General features: G+C 50.9%; 3 protein-coding genes across 3 annotated transcripts; all 3 read right to left on the bottom strand.

Moving 5' to 3' along the window:
- Positions 1-329: 329 nt before the first annotated feature.
- LOC100907222 (protein ALP1-like) lies at positions 330-5,161 on the bottom strand. Its single transcript, XM_003742222.2, has 8 exons — positions 4,886-5,161; positions 2,711-2,943; positions 2,298-2,552; positions 1,849-1,976; positions 1,539-1,668; positions 1,195-1,377; positions 944-1,124; positions 330-822 (listed from the first exon to the last, which is right to left on the bottom strand). Exons 2-8 carry the CDS (start codon positions 2,913-2,915, stop codon positions 561-563), a joined length of 1,344 nt encoding a protein of 447 aa, XP_003742270.1. The 5' UTR covers positions 2,916-2,943; positions 4,886-5,161; the 3' UTR covers positions 330-560.
- Positions 5,162-5,957: 796 nt separating this feature from the next.
- Positions 5,958-8,061, bottom strand: LOC108864112 (uncharacterized). Its single transcript, XM_018639087.1, has 2 exons — positions 7,123-8,061; positions 5,958-6,968 (listed from the first exon to the last, which is right to left on the bottom strand). Exons 1-2 carry the CDS (start codon positions 8,059-8,061, stop codon positions 5,958-5,960), a joined length of 1,950 nt encoding a protein of 649 aa, XP_018494603.1.
- A 2,506-nt stretch (positions 8,062-10,567) lies between these two features.
- LOC100907079 (uncharacterized) lies at positions 10,568-13,006 on the bottom strand. Its single transcript, XM_018639086.1, has 2 exons — positions 11,933-13,006; positions 10,568-11,788 (listed from the first exon to the last, which is right to left on the bottom strand). The coding sequence occupies exons 1-2, from the start codon at positions 13,004-13,006 to the stop codon at positions 10,826-10,828; spliced, it is 2,037 nt and encodes a 678-aa protein (XP_018494602.1). The 3' UTR covers positions 10,568-10,825.
- Between the last annotated feature and the right edge of the window lie 6,868 nt (positions 13,007-19,874).

Here is a 19,874-nt window from a genome sequence, read left to right as displayed (position 1 = left end):
ATTAAGGCTCAGTAGGGTGACGACTTAAGAGACTCGAGGATATTATTTTGCTCTGATGGACTCATCTGGCAGACGCGGATTTTTCGATCTGTTCCGCCTTATTTGCATCAACGCTGACGCCACTCCCAGAGGAATCCTTCCTTGACGTGAATCGATGGAAAATGCCAATTATGAATCGACAACAGCTTTATTCATGTCGACCAGAGGTGCGAACGGATCCGCGTGCAGACGGGTCTAAATGGGTGATCTAGTTCATTGTGGGAGCTTTTCCCGATGATTTTTGACATTGCTCAAGAGTATGTATTTTTTATATATTTTTTAAAGTATACCTCATCTTCATATCTTATATTAGATCAACTATTCATTGATCGATACTCTTCATAGCCTATAAGATGAATATTTTGTTCAAATGCGGTACAAAGTATATTCAGCTCGAGTGGATGCTCCCTTTGGAAATCCTCGATCTGGCGGCCCACCGAGTCTCTCTCTTGTTTTCGATGTACAGGAACAGTATCTTTGATATCACGTGTGACGCCGGAGCGGCTGGAGCTCGAATAATTTCAGAACCTACGATCGTAACTGTGTATCATGCTATTCTTAACGAGCTCACGGAATTCAACAGCTTCCGGCGACAATTCGTGAACGAGCGCGGGCTGTCCCTGAGCTAGGATGAGGTGTTGCTTCGTTTTGGTTATGTTTTCCCACGACTTTCTCGTTATCTCACGTCTGCTCTCACAGATGTTATGCAAGACGCAGCAGGCGGCTACCACTGCCGGCGTGTCTTCCACCGTAACTTTATCGAAGTCGAGTAGGAACGGGAACCTGTAGAATTGAGTATCTATTAGACCGCAGAAAGATCAGATTGTAAGACTGGAATATTAGATTAGAATGCCTGAGAGGGAAAATTGCTGAGAAACTTCGCAAACTTCATTGTATCACGAACCTCGAGCGGAGGAGCTTGAAGGCCCTCTGAGTCACGCTGAGTGCATTGTATATCGAGTTGTTGAAACGTTTCTCCATATCGCTGAATTTTGGAGCTTGGAATGGAGTAACGATCCTTTCCGACAATGGATAGCACGTGCCGGCGATGAGATATGGATGGGGTCCTTGGTTAGGGCCGGGCTCTGCGGAAGACAAAAATTATTCCCCGAGCTCGTTGATGGTACAGGTCTAATCTGAAGGGAATTCCCCTACCTCCTTCGGCGGGGAACAGTACGCCGGATTCCGCTTTTCGCCAGACTGCTGAGTTGTACAAAACATGATCGACCGGAGTTCGGCCTGGATATCCTATCGAGAGGTCGCAGAATTTGTAATCCGAGCTCACGACCGCCTGCATGATAATCGATCGGAACCCGGCGTTGTTGAGATATTCACAGGCTGGAATGGAAAAGCAGGACGCATGAAGTCGTCATCGTTTGAGTATATCATCAAGCTCATGGTCAGGGACAACCAGCGCTTCCCCGGCCGGATCAGGACGCTCGGTGTATGATAAAGAAGATTAGAACTATCGAGATTATGATTACAGAAACTGTGCTCACCATCGTCTTTCATATCGCCAAGGTAAATCGGAATGTGGGTGAAATTGAGAGCCCCGGCGCAGTTCCTCAGCCCGAATTTACACTGGAAGTTCCACATCGACGAATCTAACCGATCGTGAAGCGAGATCTCCTGAAACCAAGGAAATATTTGGTATCCCGATTCGCGATTCTCGAATCCAACCCCGGGAGTTTCAAGCGTTGCGGGGCTTGACGTTTCGCTGATTGATGGGAAAAAGAGGTACGGGCACAATGAGGAACGAAACTCTGAGTGTTGCGGAATGATTAGCGAATGAAACGACTGGAAACGTACCTTGGGCATGAGAGATTTTGTAACCTGGCGACAAAACTCGAGCAGATACTGAATTCTTTGTTCCTCGGGGACCTTGAGCAGTGGGGGATATACCGCCTCCGAACCCCCAAGAATCCAGAGAGCGACAGCTGCGGGAAGAAGAACTTAATTCTAGATTGAGGAGGCGCGGCATCTCCATGCCGCGGATGGCATGACCGTCTATATTCCGATTCCCCCATCCTACGCTTTACGGCCGGAGATCAGAGTACCCCCTCTTCTTCGACGTTCCATGCGGCGCATCAAGAGTCCACGAGGACAAGCGTAGAGACGGAGGTATCCGGTTTGATGATCATTTTAATGGGTCCACATCGGGAGATCAACACAAAATTACCCACTACCGCAGAGGATGTAGCTTCCTGGAGTTGATAGGCTACTAAGACTCTCCCAGGTAGAGGCATCGACAGACTCACCTACTTTTACTTCGACTTCCTCATCGTCAGCCATCATGAACGGTGAAATTTCGTCGAGGACGTAGGAGAAAGTTTCGCGCGTCATTCGGAAGAGGTCGAAAAAAACGTTGCCTGCTATGTTGTCAAGGTTGATCTTCGTGTCGTCCTGTGGAGCGCACAAGGCGAGTACTTGTTGGTCTTCGATTTCTGATGGACTCGACGGGGGTGGCGCGACTGGGACCTCCGCAGTAGACAGTACGTTTATAGCATGAGCTCCTGGGAAATCACATTCGGTATTGAGAACTACTATTCACGCTTTGAAATCGGCCGTCATGGCTGTCTCACGGAGCTACATATGTAGGCATGCGGCACGATGAAGCTCAAAGCCGATTCGGAGGATGCTACGGATTCTTTTGATGAGAGTTCTGTCTCACCCATATTGCTGATGCATTCTACGAAGTTTTCTCTACGGCTCGCCATGCCGGTCCTCTGGAATTTGAGCAAGTTCTCCACATTTCTCAGTGTGCGTTTCGCGTATCGATCGAGACGCTGACGTTTAATCGCTCGAGAAGAATGCACACCGAGCATCTGAGTCGCGGTGAATTTCTTCAGAACATCATCTCTGTGAATGTCGCTCATCTTGAACGCTTCCGTCGGTTCGTCTTGACTGGAATATCGGAAGGCAATAAGATCAGGTCCGTTATAAGATGGGTACGTATAATCTTCATTATTGTTGGAACATCCTCAGACACTCTTATGCGTTGGAGATTTCCCGCTCTTTTCATTGGAGTTCATGGCAACTATCGTGCGATGGATCTTAGCCAGGAAAAATCCGTGGGATCCTCGTGGGCGTCGATCAAGACGATGGCTGCCTCACAGGAAGATGGCAGACCGGAAGTAGGACCGAGTCAGGCGTCCTCAAACAAGACTCATAGGGCCGGATATCCCCGCGACCAACATTCCTCAGCGAGAATCTTCCCCATGGCGAACTTCACAAATATGGCGACTCGCGCGGGGTGCTCTAGGCAGACAGGGTCGTGAGGACGCATCTCTTGATTCATGAGTGCAACCGGCATGCGGTGAATCGCGAATGCAAGATCTATAATACGGGGAACTCACCGAGCGTGACGGCCCTCATACGGAAAAATGCGAGTCTTCTAATCTCCCCGCGAGGAGAGTGCCGTTACGAGATTCGAATCTCTGCGGGCTCGGCCCGATGAGAGTCCCTCATTCACGAATTCCTCCCCGAGAAAATTTCTCCACACGCGATGTAACTCGAGGGGATCAGAGAATTTCCCCGGATAGAGATTATATTTCCCCGGAGGCTCATTGAACGCGGCTTTCGAGGCAATCTAGATTTATAACGGGGCGAGAGCTCGTCCGGATGAGGGTATCGGTCGCGTGGAGATTCAGGGAAGGATTTCGGGATGCCGTGATGATCTTCCCGAGAGACCCGTCGTGGGAGGGGAATGACGATTTTCAATTGCACGACCTACCATCGACCCAAGTCGCCCCGGCGTGGTATCAGTAGCACATTCCAGGGTATGGATTGGGAGATTTCGGACGCTGCTTCGAATTCAAATCCAATGTCTGCCAAAGTTTATCGGAGCAGAATGACAACTCCGGATCCACCGGCTACCCGTACCCGTCGCCGGATCCGTGAGATCCCGGAATACCTCAACATTTTTCGTATTATCTCTCTCCAGAATTGGCGATTGGATTCGGCTGCCAAGGATGGAGTCTTGTGATCTGACTGGTAACCGACGGGAGTTTTTGTGTAGGGAGCGTCCGACGAAACGTCATCGAGCCGATGATTCCCTCGTTACGAAGCTCCTCCGGAGCTCTGTTGTTCTCTTCGCGGGTGAGTGGTGGAGCTCCGGAAGGAGACTGACTGAAGAAGGAAATTCGGAGAGCCCAAACTGAGAGCGGGTGGTGTCTGAGCGAGCTCGATCCTAATCAGATCTAATCGGTTCTCCGTCTCTCAGGCGCTTCCGAGAGGCCGTCTTCTGGAAAACAGCGCACCACTGCACCGCTACCTCCATGAAAAGGACTTCAGGAAAGCGGGGCGATGCGAGCATCTCGCGGTCAATCCCGCGGTAAATCAAATGATGGTCATAGTGAAAGCAAGAGCAGGGCTAGAAGGAAGTGAGCATAATACAACATCCACGACAACAGCGACGACTAGCAGCTAGCGAGCTGCGCTAGTCGAAGAGGAGGCCAGTCCGGCAGGCAAGCGAGTGAGCGAGCAAGCCAGTCAGTCAGTCAGTCGGCGAACGATCCATCCACCATCACCCCGACAGAAAACGAAGGACATTCTAAAGAGAGGCCAAGGTGAAAAGCCAAAACTTCAAAATCCTTGCAGGCATTTGACAACACCCGATCCGAATTATCGACGGTGTTCCACAAAAACCCGAGTGCTCAGGCGGAAATTTCCTGGAGAGCATCTCTCGGCAAAGGAGTCCGGGGAGCATGCTACTCATTCGCGCGCGAAATCCCCCGATCGCTCGGAAATTTCGTATTTACGGAGGAAAGGAAACGAAACCAAAGAACGGAATGATTTCCGTGGAGTTCTGGACGTAATGACTAAGCGCTTTTCGCCCACAACTCACCAGAGGATCGTAGCGAGAGCACTTGAGCTGCTGCGCACACTCCGTAATCATAGGAGTTTTGAAGGCGGGCGGGTTCGATGCGGTGATCGTCTGACTTGCACAAGAATCTCGCAAGCACAAAATTTCGGTGAATCCACTCAATTAGACGGGCACTCGATTCCGGGAAGTTTCGACGACCGCATGCACCGTCGAGGGTTGGGGGTTCTGTTTGTGATCGGTCCGTGTCCCAAGCGGTGAGCAAACGAGCGAGCGTTCTGCTCCAGAGCTAGCAGTGGTGGTGTGTGGGGCCGCTTAGACTGTTGGTGGTGGATTCAGCTAGAGCTGCGCTGTCGCTGCCGCCGCCGCCGCGGTGGTGGAGGCCGCGGTATCCAGAGAAACACAGATAGACAGACCAACCGACCGACCGACGACGGACTAATCATACAGCGCATGCGCCACTATTACACATTCTTTCCCTCGAACACCGGACGCTACTACTGCCGCGCGCGGAAAGCACAGGCGATTACTGCTCGGGCTGCAAGGCACCATGCCGGGAATGAGAGAACAGGCAGAGATAATCAGACGCTGATCTGGACGTCGACGCTCCATTCGAAAGAGAATCTGATTCCCTCGGGGGAGGTCAAGACGTCCCGTCCTGTGGCGGGGGAACTTCTACGGAAGATGGTGCGATTGATAACTGATGAAAGAGCAGTATTTCTCGATGACTCTGGGGATAGGGAAGCATCGCTCTCGCTTCAACTTATGAGTCGACCACTCATTCCCAGAGAGATAGTTTCGAGAAGAATATCTCGTGAAGTACTCCCGACGAATCGATTCGAATCAATGACACTGTCACCCGGAATTCTTCAGTCGTATTTATTTTAGTCGTCGCAGAAGTCGTGAAGTTCGCATCCAACGAATCCGAGGGGAGCATCCTTCTCCAGAATAATCTAATCTGTTAGCGTCGCACCCCGCTGTGAAATATTTTGGTCAATCCGAGCGCCAGTACAAGCCTCGTCGGCGGAGCAATCAGGAGCGAGAATATACCATCCAAGACAAAGGGAGAATTTCTCGGAGAGGAGCGAGAGTGTCCCTATCGCGGAGGATCGACGGAGCCGATCGGAGCAGTTTGTGCGCGCATCGTCCGAGAAACCGAGAAATCCAGGCACCGCTTCTCCCCGATGAGAAATTCCCTCCAACGATCCAAGGCCGCGCAGAACTGTCGGGGGTCTCCATCAACAATTATCCGCACCCGAGGCGAGATCTTCCAATCTAGGGTTGGTCTTGAGAAGGTGGAGATCGCGACGATGTCGGCGCTGGGTCCTACCCGTATGGAAATTTCGAATAAGTTTGTCCAATTGCCACCTTCCGAGAACCGTACCATTTCATTAATTCGCTTCAGCTCCCATCCTTCGATGGGCTCGAGAGGGATCAGTCTATTCAGTTTCTGGATGACAGCCTGGGCAAAGGAGGTCGCGAGTCGACTCTCTACGTCGAAGGGGAGTCTCTCGTAACACGCGCAGTACTCTGCGGCGAGCTCTGTCTGACACGTTTGGTCTTGGGCCATGCCGGAGAACAGACTGCGGCCGGGCAGGGTCTCCTCCAATCTGTTCTCGTCACTCAGATCGATCAGATCCAATAATGTTGCGTGCACGTCCTGGGCGTAGATGACGTTCTGCGAGTTTACGAGCAAATTTCCCATCTTCTCTGGATGCTCCACGGCGAACCGGGTTGGGAACCAACACAAGCCGCCGAGGAGTAAATTTTCCACGGAGCTTAGACTCGGAGATCCAGGAGCTTGCGATGGACTATCCGAGATGAGGAATATTGCGGTATCGTTCAGCGCAGCGTCTTCGTTCAAATTATTCAAGAACTCAACGAGGTCAGAGTCGAAAGAGGTTTCATTCACCACGGCACAGCTCACGTTCCTGAACCAGCTGTAGGAGAACAGCGGTCTCTCGTGCTGCTTCAGCTCCTCCAATGCTTCAATAATATTTCTGAAGTGATATTTTGATCTCAATTCCTGCTTCACACAGGTAAGAGAATCCCCCATTGTTGCTTCCTCAGGTGCCTCCAAGAGATGCCAGAGAGAGGGACGCGGGCCCTGGAAGAGGAACCTAGGTTCGTTTATCTCAGGCCAGGCATCCTCTGACGCAATCAGGAAACAGATAATTCGATCAGATCGTGATGTGTTTGGTGTAGATCTGATCCACGACTTGTAATTATCTCTGGGAATTCACCTCTGCTGGCCGTCTGACTTGCGTGGACTTGACACCCGGCAAGAGCTCTTCATCGGGTTGTTCAATCGTTCCGTATCCCGCAGTCCTAAAGCTTTCCCAGACGTCCCCTCTCTCCAGAATCTTAGATTTTCCGCGAGAACTCCCCAAAACAGAGCCGGGCTCCAGAGACGATCCCTTGACGAGTCGCACGTGATTCTCTAGATAGTTCTCTCCCATGGTGTGGTAAGCGGAAAAGATCACCAGATGCCCGAGGCCGCCCAAGAGCTCCGAAAATCCCGGAAGTTGGTCCACGATATCGCCCCTTGACATGGCACTGACCTCCACGAGCAGAACATTTAGAGGAGCCCCATTCTCCGTACTCAGAGGTTTCCCCGTCTCGAGGTCTACTTTGAGATCGGGCTCGCTGAGAATCTCTTGATACTCGAGCCGAGAGGACGGGATCGTGCAGGAGATCCATGAATGAAGGCCCTCGATACAGTCGCCGAATTTGAAATAGATTCCGTTTCCGGCGACCTCTCCTGCCTCCGAGGTCACTTTTAGAGAGCAGTTCCACTCTTCCAGGGCAAGCTCTGGATAGAATCGTTTCAGAACTCGCTCATCAGGTCTGAAGCACCATCTCTTCCCGTCTGGGACTCGGCGGAAAACGAAGGGTTCGGCTAGGAAGGTCCGGCAGGTTCTTGGGGCTGGGCCGGGTGTCGACGCAGCTCCATTTTCGGCGTATACGACGTCAAGCGCTTCATGCTTTGGTATCCGACACCTCTCATTGAATACTGAGTATCCCTTAGAGCCATACCTTGGAAGTGGTAGAGGCGGATATTCCAAGTCGGGATCTCCAGTGAAAACAACCGTTCCGAAATCGGGTTCAAAGTTCAGGATATACAGTCCATCTTGTTCGGATGAGGTAGCCGTGGTCTCTGGGCTTGATATCGCGGGAGGTCTCTCCGAATTTTTTGTCATCTTGTCCTCAATTCCCTGACTTGAGGAGGTTTTAACGGGGTCCAAAGCGCTATAGTTTCCAGGAGTCTCCGGTCCGCCGCCAGTTGTCTCGGACGAAGTTAAGATAGCCCTTTCATGGGGTTGCATCCTTGATATCCAATAGAGGAAGACACAAGCGAAACCAATTAACGCGATGGAATTCGCGCGAATCGGGAAACGTTTCTCCATCCGTTTTCTCAGTGAATCGATTCGAACCTCTATCGCCAAAGACCTAAAGGAAAACCCCCAACAGATTATATAAAAGGGGTTTCAATGGATATCGCCGACATCGATCGGGAACCCTCGAGTTTCCGCCATCTCAGAAAGATATTCTCAATGAGAACATTCAATAATAATCTCGCTGATCATCAATCCTCCTAATCGGGGCTAGCTTTTCAATTACTCACGTAACCAACTGTAGCAGTCGAAGATGCCGTGTTCTGTATCCGATCCCTGCTCGCGGCTCATCTGTGAGCGATGACGGAGCCCTCCATTCTGCGACAAGGTGCGAGGGTGGACGGGCAAAACTTTACCTGTAGAGTACCTTGATAAGAGCTTCTCCTCCGATTCGCTGATCGACAGACTCCTGGCCGACTCGCCCTCACTGATTTGAACTGGTTCCCTCAAAATTAGATCCGTCTAGGGGAGAGGATGATGAGTCGCATCTTTCGAGTGACAGGTCATATTCGGGATTCTTTTTTTCGTAGGTCTGCGGCTCTCACTGGTGTCTACACACATCCGTCGCTCTCGCCGCTTCTGGACCTGCTTATCTGCAGCCCGTCCAAGGATAATCTCACATCGGATGCCACATGCGGAACGTTTCCCCGTCTGAGAATATATGTCAAATAGCGATGGACTCCGACTGTAATGACAAGACCATGCTGATCGAGGTGTGGAAGATTCCCTCTCTGCCCGGAACAGCTCCTTCGTGAAGTTTCAATCGTTTCTCGCTTGTATGTCGTCCAAACGAGGGAAACAATAATGATGAATTCATCAAGCGCTGGCCATTGTCCCGACTCACAGCGGCTGCCGGACCTCTTGACAGTTCGCCTAGACACAATGAATCGCATTCGCGCTTTGTGAGGAAGGTACCCTTCGTCGGAACCAACCTCACAGTTCGACGGTGCCGCTGCTCGCGAGCGGCCTTTCGCCTGACGAATCACGGCCCTCGTGAGAGGTTAGAATAGTAGAAAATGAGGCTCCATAGGGTACTTATGTCGCTCCTCGCTCCTGGAGTCTGACAATTGTGAGACAGTTCGTGGAGGAGCGGCACCGTCGAACGGACTAAAGGTTTCCTAGAACTGTGTGGATTCGAGAGAGAGATGCGGAGTGTTTACGGAACTTTAAAGTGATATATTGTGCGGTCAGAGCAGAATTCCGGCACTCCGCGGCGATCGCAGAGACTGCGATTTCTGGCGATTCACAGCGATTTCCGTAATTTTCCTCCTCGGCACGAGACTCTCGGACCGATCGGGCAGAATGATTCTATCCAGCTGTGAGGAGCCTTCATTGAGAATTCCGAGTCTGTTCGGACTCCACTCGATTCCCGTCGCTTATGGTGGCCTGGCGGCTCGATGACCATTTGCTAAATCTCCCGAGAATAATTCCTCTGATTCGACTGCGTTACTCCTGCTCTGTTTTGCGAGAAGCCAGAAGAGCACGCCCCAGTGGCTCGCGAAACACTCGCAGCTTCGCCCTGCGCGTGAAGCCTGACTCTTATCGGCGCGACGTGGTTTAGGCGACGGGGGTTTGGTTCTGAGTTGGATGACTCGCAATGAGAGAGAGAATTAGAAGCTGCTCGTGCGAATTAACTTCCAGCGTCGGCATCCTGTCGAAACTGAGGAGTATCGCCGATCGCCCAGACCCTTTTCGGGCTCCACCACTGCCGTGGAGTGTTTTTCGCTCTGACCGGGAGCAGTGACCCGATGGGAAGCTGCTGATGAAAGCGAGCAGAAACCCGAATCGGAGAGAGCCGCACTTATCTCTTCGCTGAATCATATCAGGCCGACGGGAGATGACAAGAGCCGGACGGGGAGCCGCCCAAATATTCAATAATTCAATAATACAAATGAAATCTGTAATGCCTCCTAGTCAGAGCTCGCAGGAGGTCGTCAGGCTCTCCGGAGAATCGGTGACTTCTCTGTTGACCGAATCCATATGACCGAAGCCACTTGAACGAATCCATATGACCGAATCCGCTTGACCGAAGCCACATGGCCGAAGCTGTTTGACCGAGTCCACTGAACCCTCTCGTCGAATGAAAAAATGAGTATGACAAAGATCTCATATGGTCATATCACCGCGATTCCATCACATTTCTCTCCTAGGCCCGGAGTCCCGACGAGGAGCCGTCGGGCACGCTGATGAAGCCCTTGCGGGAAGCACTGACGATATCGCGCCCGGATGGGCATCGGATTCTATTCGACATCAGGATCCATGAGGAGCTCGTCACAGATGTCTCCGAAGCATCCAGACTGAAGCAGCGCACCTGTATTCATCACAGTTTCTCCGTGTATTATTCAAAGAGTGTCTTGAACATCGATCTCGACTTTCAGGCTCATACACCCTCCGCGCTGACTAGATATAATTCGGTCGTCGGCCTCCAATCTTTACATCTACTGTACAATTATATTGAAGACCTGGGAGAAAATCAATTCTTTCCGAAATTCACAGATCATCGTCTCATGAGGGATGGATTTCCCGATCACTTGGCAATCAGAGCTACAGCCACCATAGGAAATACTTGTCATCTGCAGTAACAGTAACGCTCGTATTCGGTGCTCTTGACACACTCAGCATGCGAGCTGAACCAATCTGTGCGATCGATGTCTGAGAGTAAGGTCAGGTTCTCCTCTGAGTGAAGTTCCACGGCGGCTTCGAATTGAGCGGCAGGCTCTGTTTTCAGGGACATTTTGTAGAAGTTCGTCCAGGCATTGCCTTCCGAAAGCTGGTCAAAACTGTCGATTGATCCGAGCTCCCAGTGATGGCATTTCGATGTCGCAGAGTTGTTGCTCACAATCTCATTGATTTTCCCGATTAGAAAGGCGGCTACGTGGGAAGCCAATGAGCTGTTGCGATCGTATGGCTGAGCTTCGAAGCAAGAGCAGAATTGAAAATCGATCCCCGCTTCGAAACAATTCCTGTTCTCCGGAATTATATTGCTGAACAGACTGAAACCGTTCGGCGTCCGAACCACTCGGTCCTCATCCCAGGAGTCGGCCAACTCCAGCATCGAGACGTGGAGATCGTATACGGTCACCAGGCGCCGCGCATTAGCTCTCAAGTTCGTTAGGGCTTCCGGATACTGTGCGAAGTAAGAGTCCGGCAGCAGGATGAAACCGTACGGAAGCATGTCCTCGTACCGACCGAGTTCAGTCTTTCGGAAGGATCCGAAGCGGAATCCGTGATCGGAGATGAAAAACACGGCCGTATGGTTCAGAATCCCTTCGCCGTCCATTTTTTTGAAGAAATCCAAGAAGTACCCATCGACTCGCTTGCCTCCATTGAGGTCGTCGTGAGCGGTCTCACTGAGCCAAGAATAGGAGAAAAGAGGTCGCTCGCTGCCGAGAATCCGTAGCGTATTCAATGTGTAGTCCAAGTAATGCTTCGCGGGGAAATGCGGTCCTATGCACAGATCGTTTCCTTTCTTTTTGAGTTTCGAACCATCGATCGCTTGGAACATGGGTCGAGGCCAGTAGGTGGTGGGAACCTGAAAGGAGAGACGGTTTGGATCTTAGAAGGAATTACAGCTTGGGGATCGTTTTTCATCGTTTTCTAGCTCGAGGTCCCTGAGTATGCTCAACCTAAATTATCTCACGAAAGATTTCAGTCATTTGATGACGTAAATGTTTACCTTCTTGAAGCCATTCGTTGAGGGGTAGACGAAAAGTCCGTAGCTCCATTGCTCCTCGTAGTACATCGTCCGGAAGCCTCGAGAGTCGAAATCATCCCAGAGGTATCTCGTTTCATTGTCGAAAAAATGATTCGTAACTCTCGCCTTCAGGTTATCCCCGCTGTACTTCACTCCTGTCAATAAGGGAATCTGGTTCGGAGCCGAGTTCAGTCCAATCTTGTTGTAGCCAAACAGCTCAACCAGGTTTTTCTTCGTCTGCAGGAAACTCAGAGTTCTCGGAAACTGTCTGTGCGCGTTGAGCCGTGATACGGAGTCCATTCCAACCACAAGAACGTTCATGGGCGTTTTGCGGAGATTGTTCTTCCGTATCTGTTTCACCACCGATTTCACGAGGGGCAGCATGAGGGGCTGAGTGTAATTCTGTGTTCGATTCGATAAGTGGCACTCAATCCACAGGAATTCCATCCGGGGGCAGTCTCCTGGCACGAAAGATTCAACCCTTCCGTACTCGTAGTGCTTGTCGAGAACTTCGTATTTTTTCCCTCGGATTACTTCCTTGTAAATGCACTTCCAATCTTTCTCCTCAGCTCCATAGTGCTTCCGGGAGACTGCAACGTCGAAACCTATGCACGAATAGCCTCCTGTCACGTTTAGATCAGGCACGAAAACGAAGGGTTTCGCGTTTCTGGGGCAATTTGTGGGCACGGATTTGAAGAATCTCTTGATGACCGCCTTGTTGTTTGAGTCGTAGAGTCGGATACGGCACTTGTCGGTGTACACGGCATATTTGTCGTACAAATTCGTTGTGTCGGGAACTCCAGGAACCAAGCGCTGAACAATGTCTGGCACGAGAGTCGATTCTGTCGTCCGATCGTAGCTGGGGCTTTGCGAATCATTGTGATCGTCGCTGCCGTAGGTTTTCTCGTAAGAAGCTTCCGGTGCCAGGCTAGCGTTCAGTTTTGCTGTTGTGACCGCAAATAAGTCAGACTGAACCGCTAACGTCGAGACCTGTGCAGTGAACGTCATGTACAGAACGAATAAGATCATCGATCCCATGGCTGTGACGAACATCATGTAGGGACGTCGACTCCATGCCGACTCTGATTCTGAACCCAATCTTCTGAAAAATTAGGAAAAATGCAGTCAGTATGATGTCCATGATCATTCATCATCGTGCTTGATCACAGAATACGAAATATTTTGAGATCACGGAGGCATCATCGTGAATCTGAACATGAAGAATGAAACATGAATCTGCCTCACGGATTCGGAGCAAACGATGGCGCCGGTCTCGGGTGAGAAAACAGTCGAGCAGATACATAAAAGGTCGATAGATCGGAATTTGGAATGAGTGGCGAGAACGTCACTCTTCGTCCTGGCTGAATCGAAAATCGATCCGCTCACGATGCTACAGGCAATTTATACGATCAGTGAACTGAGGACATGCGTTCCAGATGTCGCGCAGACCTTGATGAAACCGCGACGCCTTCCCGAGGTGAGTACAAGGGCTCTGCACCTTGAAGCGATCTCGATTCATTTCTCCCGTTTGTTTTCAAATTTTCCCCGCGCATGAAACGACTTCCCCAAAGGCTCGAGTTCCGAGAAACGGAAACTGGGAGAGAATTTCGGTGCATGCTCGTTAGACAGCGCCTCGTGTGAGTTGATGTACGATGATGATGAATTTAAAATTCCCGTTCGAAGCAGCAGATTTCAGCTATGAATTTTCTCCGGCGATCACCGAGTCCATCTTCGAATGAGCATGATTCACAAGAATGAGGATGACACCGTCTCAGTATGAAATGACCTGGATGTCGGGCTATAAATTCTTCTCTCTCCCTCTCGTTGCTTGTACAATACCTAGCGCGCGCGCTTCACCTAGGTTAGACAGCTGACTGAATGAGTCAGACTCCATCCTTACAAGTATTTGACGCCGCTTCCGGGTCTGCTGTTGCTCTCCGCATGCTCTGTAATCAAGATATGACAACTCGAGTGAGAATTTTATCAATGGCTATATCAACGAATATAGGAACGTATCGATAAATATGTACGACATCGATCTACTATTGTTATAACTGCTGTTATGCGTGTTTAATGTCTCGACTAGCCGAATCGCGCAACTCGCTCCCCTCCTCCCCGCGCTAGTGGGCTCCGGGTTTGTCAGGGCATTCCCGACCGGCCCGAATCAGCTTCTGATGTGCTTAACTCTGCCGCATGGTGGTCAGAATCTTCCGACTCGATGCCAGCGAAGAACAATCATGAATATTTACGGGATTGTTTTTTAACAAGCAGAAATTGTGATCCGTTACGGGTTGGATACCTAATCTAACTTCGCCTTGTAATTTAAATCTTCAGGCTCACTAAGATTGGGTTCCTCGATTACGACTAGCGAATTTCGCGAACTCACTGTTCATGATGATCCCGATCGGGAGCGATCCTCGGTCCAGCGATCGGTCGCGGAAGAGCGCGGTCGGAGGCCGCTATCAGATTCCTCCGAGAGGATCCTGGAGAAGAATTTTTCCTCGGTTTAGCGAGCCAAGGTCAACCTACAGCGATACAAGCTCACACCGCCTCTAACTCGGGCGTGCGAGCCGCCCTCTTCCAGGATCGGGAGTCGCTTCTAGTCTTCTAGGTGCCTCGGATAGCGTGAAGCCGATCAGGGGAAGATCGATCCAAAGCAAAAACAACACAAACATCGGCTCACTCGCCTAAAATAGCATGTGGTGTACTCTGCGTATACGTCACGGAGTTTGTAAGACGTAAGACACGATCGCAAAAATCCTCGGACCGTAAACCCCCGGAAACACGTCCGATGTGTAAGATCGGACACTGATCGTTCGCACACCGACAGGAGACAAACCGGTCCGATTCATGGATATCTCACTCACGGAGACCGGATCATCCATTATTCAGAAGGTACTTCTTCCCCTGATCACGCTACGCACAACTCGTTGGTATTCTGAATCCGTCAGTATAATTGAGCGGTTTTAATTTGACAGCGATACAGCTCACGCAACGCAGCGAGTACCTTCGATCGAGCGGAGTCCAATTCACGTCGGAGTCTCCGATTCTGTAAGGCTCGTGGGCGCCTGACGACCTCGGGCAGAAAAGGAAAATCGAACCGAGGTCTCCAAGGCGACGAAATTTACAACAAGGTCTTTCGCGACTACATTCACTGCAACAATGCGACTCTTCTCACTCAGTCAGTCAATCGGCCCCATCATGGCCTACGTCCTGTGAGCTCTAGGCTCTGTCACGCACGCCTATAATCATCCTTTTTTTGTCAATGAGTCGTTCAATCTCGCCCCAGCAATCAATTCTGTAGAGTCTGGAAGCCACCGCGCCGCATTCTGCTAGCCCGCGAGGAATCGCTGCGATTACGATTTCAGGCCGAGCGACTCCAAATCGGATATTCAGTACCGGACGCATGTCACTGGAGTCCGACAAAGAGCAGCGCGATCAATCAAGCGTGAGGCTCACGTGAGCCTCCGGTTACAGCTTAATTGGAAACACTAATCACTATTGTTATTCTTCGATGACCCGCGGAGCTCGAATCTCGGGAATTCGATTCTCCCCGAATCGCATCTCCCCGAGTGAATCCTTCCCCGATTTAGGCGCAGCGCTTGCTCCCTGCAGACTGAGCGGAGCTTCTATCAAATCTAGAATTTGTTCATGATGTACGTGTCGCATGAAAACCTGCTCTCTTTGTTGTCAACTCCCTGCTGTCAAAAGCTCTCATCACCAGTCGACTACGATCTGAATCTCACGAAGAAATGAATGTACAGAAAATTACTTCGACGTGGGGGAAACCCTTGTTTCTTGTGAACAACAATTTGTACGAGGTCGAGAAAAAACACCGGGACAAGCTGTACTATCGGTGTATCAGGAAGCGCGAGGAGGGATGCTCTGCGAGAGCGATTATCTGTAGAGTTCCCGAGCTCATCGCGGAACGGCAAAACGGAGTTCCCTCGTGAACCTCTCACAGTATTTGGTACTATAATTTAACCGCTCGTCATAATGAAAAAAGGCTCCCGGGGACATGGCGCCAAGGTCCGGCGTCCACACCCGAGTCCCAGCTCACCTGTCAGTCAGAGCACGACAATTCTCCCAGAATCATAGAAGCTTCGGTCGGCCTGAAGCAAGCCAGCGCCGGGCTCAGAATAGGAGAGGATTCATTCGGGGAGATGCGGTTCGGGGAGATGCGATTCGGGAAGATGCGATCCGGGGAGTCGGGAGTGTACCATCCAGAGCGAGGCTGAGCAACCTCCTGGGTGGGAGAGGGAGTTCAATCCTGGCTTCGTGTCAAGGCGCGAACGTCGAAAACTAGGAACACGATCCCGGGAATTTCATGATGCCCTCCACATGAGCGCGGGATTAGAACCGTCCTCTCAGAAGTTCCGCGGGCATAAGAACACGTCCGATTCGAGGTCAAATGGAGAACGTGGCAGATTCAGACAGGGGAGGATGGGGACCTGGGGAGCGGGACGAGCATTTTTGCTAAGCGCCCCCCTCGCGACAGAAAAATGGATGCGCCGCTGGACGCGCCACCGATTGAGAATTGGTTCTTCGCATAACTGAAGCTGGAGGAACTTACTCGTCCCGGAATCTCTCAGTCCCCGCGGCGAGTGTCCTCAGATACCATGATGCAGTGCTTGGAGCAATTCGTTGGAGCCTAGAATCGGCTGCGTTGATCTTGAGTATTTTCTGAGAACATTCCAAGATCCGCGAGTTGACTCACTCGATCCGACGATCGAGCCGGTGAAGCGTGCGGCGGTTTCCATCGAAAACCACAAAATGGAGTCTTGTATCGTCCAAGCGAGTGCTTGAATCGCTAAACTATTCTTCTGACCGTTTTTTGTGAAACAGACCGATGCCGGCACCACGGACTCATCTACCGGTAAGTATTCGGAAATATCCATCACCAGCTCACGACTTTGCCGCAGGTGTTCCCAATCATAGAAGATTCTGAGGAGTTTCCTCAGGTGGCTTCGTCGAATCGCGTCCTTGAAACGAAGCGCAACGTATCGCAGGAGCGCTTCAGCTGCTCCTGTACTTCCTTGGGAAGAGCCGGCCGACACGCTCGACACGCGAGGGGCTGACAGGTTGACACCGCAAAAATCGAGAAATCGAACCCACCGTCTGTCACTCCATGATCCAATGTCGTTCTCACGGTCCGTGGAGGAACATCCACGGCTCACTGTTGGCGATGTTTTGATTCCCGGAGTGTTGCCTACAATAGAATGCTCACATCGCGAACTCAGAACAGCAGCCAGCCCTCCCCCAACTCTCTCACATGAACCTTCTTTCAGCTTCAATCCAGATCGGAATAAAGTATGCCGATGATGAACGATCCAAGATAACACCTGACGCGGGATCCCAGTTCGAGAAACACTTTAGGTCGAGCTCAAATTGCAAACCACAGAATGCAAACAGTCACGGCAGCGCTAACCTGGAAGTTCGATGGAGCAAGTCGCCTGTTTCACTCGCTCGACATATGAAAGGAACATAAATATGAAACCCGACAACTTGTCGCACGCTCGAGCTGGTATCGGGCCTCTCGTGGTTGTACGGACGTGTATCTTGCCGGAACTCAATCGACCGGATTGCCCCGTAATAACAGCCCATAATCAAACACCTTCGGCTTACGTGGCTCTTGCTCTAGCTCGAGAGAGACTTCTTCACCCTCCCTCGAACTCCGAGGGAGCTCAATTCCATTTCGCCGGGACATTTTGCGGACGATTTTCACGAGGCGACCTGGTGCGCCTGCTTTTGCACCAATTGGCACATACATAGGTGTCACGACACAACCGATAGCGGATCCCATCATGAAATTTCGTCTGACTGAGTAGGTCATACCAGCCATGGCGGGAGGTATGTAGTAACCCCATTCGATTGTGATTTCATTCATGCCTGAACATTCGCCCTGTCCATCGGTTAATCGACCGAATATGATCCATGCTCCCCGCAACCGTGAGCCTGACACATTGAAGGTCGTCTGCGACTACAGATCCTGATCCGGACCCCGTGCCTATCATGATCTTAGTTCCGATGTCGGATATGGCACCGATTTGGTCAAATCAGACTTTGTGCTCTCATGATTAATTTTGAAGGCTGAAGGGATCCTCGAGATAATGTTGAGCTTTACCATTTTTACCTAAAATAGGAGGCGCCATTCATTCATCAATATAATAAAACCAAAGCTTAAATCAATTTATATATACAGATATGCATAATGAATTCTCCGACAAGGCTGCCAGCTGAGCCCCTGATCTTGCCCCGGTGCTAGGTAAGGTCTGGAACATTGCTCGATGGAACAGAAGCCGTCGCTCTCGTCCTCTCATCCACCTACCTGTGCGTGGGGGAGGCTTTTTCTCCGCTGAAGTTTCAAATCCGTAGGTTGCGGTACCAGACTCCGGCGTCCGATATCTGAGGGGACAAAGCGTCAGATCAGCGCTCGTGTGCCTCGCGGAGGGGATTCACATGCAGTCAGAGTCGTACATTAGCATGTCACTCTCCCTATTCCCTGAGGTTAAACAACATTCAGGCAGCTCTTAGTTCAAATAACAGGCTTCAGACGCCGATTCTCACAGTCTGAGCAAATAGTGCGCTAAGAGTTTACTCAATGGAGAAAGTTGTAACCATGTTTTTGAGCATCGAGGCTCGTGCTCCTTGATCAAACAAGGGAAACCGATGACACGCGAGACCTAGACAACTGCAGGGTCTGCGTCGGATTCTTTTCGCCTTGGCAGCACGAAAATCTCCCCATCCTATGGTTCGATCCTCAATCGCGCAGAGGGTCTTGAGATGGAACGGAGTATTACTATGATGATATCGTACATGAACTCACGGAACGAAACGAAAACGGGAGCTTTCGAGTAGGTTCAGCAGCTCACAACCGTAAGAACAGTTTACTTTTCACACGCTCAATCCATACGATCACAAGATCTCCGAAGGGTATCTTGGAGTCCATTCTAAACAGGGCTCCGCTGCCTGACAGTCTCCGTCGGAGAAAGTGTTCGTGGTCTCGGTGGTGGGCAAGCCACTGCTCACGTCACCAACCATCTAGAACAGTGTCTCTGGGCGAACTTTGGTCGATTGTCTCCGCTCTACTCAAGGCTGGGACACTAGCCGCATCGTAGATGTCAATGAAAAGTCTCATCTTAGTCCCGAATCTACTCTCCAGCTCCGTCATCATTCTGTATTTCCCCATCAATGAATTATTCACGCCACGAAGAATAATCCACCGGTTAAAATAAGCTCATCGAAGAACATTAGAATATTGAGCTCTCGGATAGATTGACGGGTTTCCCCTTTTAGACTCCCGAGGATTCTCGGATCGGGACCAAACACTCACGCTCAACGTCTGACTTCGATGCACTGTCAGGGAGTCTGTACAGGACTCCGAAGTGACGTCCCTCCGCGCACGAGTACCTCGAGGTTCTCCTCGAATCGCCGGAGTAAGTCTTCCGGTCAACGATCGATGGCCGCGAGCGAAGAGACTCACGCGTTAATCAGAGACACTTCGTTAGCACTTCTCGAGACAAGCGTTCGACTACCACAAGGGGGATGGAAAAACGCTCCTCCAGCCCCATCGTCGAAGGCACTGCTTTTCGGCGAGTCTTCCGATTCCCATAGCAGACTGTGAGCAAGATTGAGTCGTTGAGGAACTACGGCGCGCCGGTTTAAGGAAGGAATAATCGAATACTGTCGTACAGAGGCGGTCACGTGAGGAGATCGTCGGAAGAGAGCGACTTCCTGTTCAGCCAGGCTAACGTCGTGAGCTTGTGACAGCGAATTCAGCGCTGTATGTTATGGATGGTCAAAGAATTATGAGTTGGTTGAGTCGGCGCGGGGCTCTCAGGAGGACCTGAGGAGTTCTCCCGCTCCGCGGGAACTCACCCGAGCTTCGAGCACCCTTTGCATCATGAGGATTTTGACGATGCTA

The sequence above is a fragment of the Galendromus occidentalis genome, unplaced genomic scaffold (assembly GCF_000255335.2).
Source record: "Galendromus occidentalis unplaced genomic scaffold, Mocc_1.1 scf7180000077348, whole genome shotgun sequence".
Classification (NCBI taxonomy): domain Eukaryota; kingdom Metazoa; phylum Arthropoda; class Arachnida; order Mesostigmata; family Phytoseiidae; genus Galendromus; species Galendromus occidentalis.
The sequence above is the reverse complement of the archived record's forward strand: the minus strand, read 5'-3'. Positions and strand labels throughout refer to the sequence as shown.

What these genes read in the sequence shown, in the direction of transcription:
- LOC108864112 (XM_018639087.1), bottom strand. Translation starts at nt 8,061, where the DNA reads ATGACAAAAAATTCGGAGAGACCTCCCGCGATATCAAGCCCAGAGACC. An exon ending in CGGGTGTCAAGTCCACGCAA is followed by an intron (nt 6,969 to 7,122) that starts GTCAGACGGCCA and finishes TTCCTCTTCCAG; the next exon opens with GGCCCGCGTCCCTCTCTCTG.
- LOC100907079 (XM_018639086.1), bottom strand. Translation starts at nt 13,006, where the DNA reads ATGATGTTCGTCACAGCCATGGGATCGATGATCTTATTCGTTCTGTAC. An exon ending in CAACGAATGGCTTCAAGAAG is followed by an intron (nt 11,789 to 11,932) that starts GTAAACATTTAC and finishes CTCTCCTTTCAG; the next exon opens with GTTCCCACCACCTACTGGCC.
- LOC100907222 (XM_003742222.2), bottom strand. Translation starts at nt 2,915, where the DNA reads ATGAGCGACATTCACAGAGATGATGTTCTGAAGAAATTCACCGCGACT. An exon ending in ACTGTTCCCCGCCGAAGGAG is followed by an intron (nt 1,125 to 1,194) that starts GTAGGGGAATTC and finishes TGTCTTCCGCAG; the next exon opens with AGCCCGGCCCTAACCAAGGA. An exon ending in TTCAAGCTCCTCCGCTCGAG is followed by an intron (nt 823 to 943) that starts GTTCGTGATACA and finishes TCAATTCTACAG; the next exon opens with GTTCCCGTTCCTACTCGACT.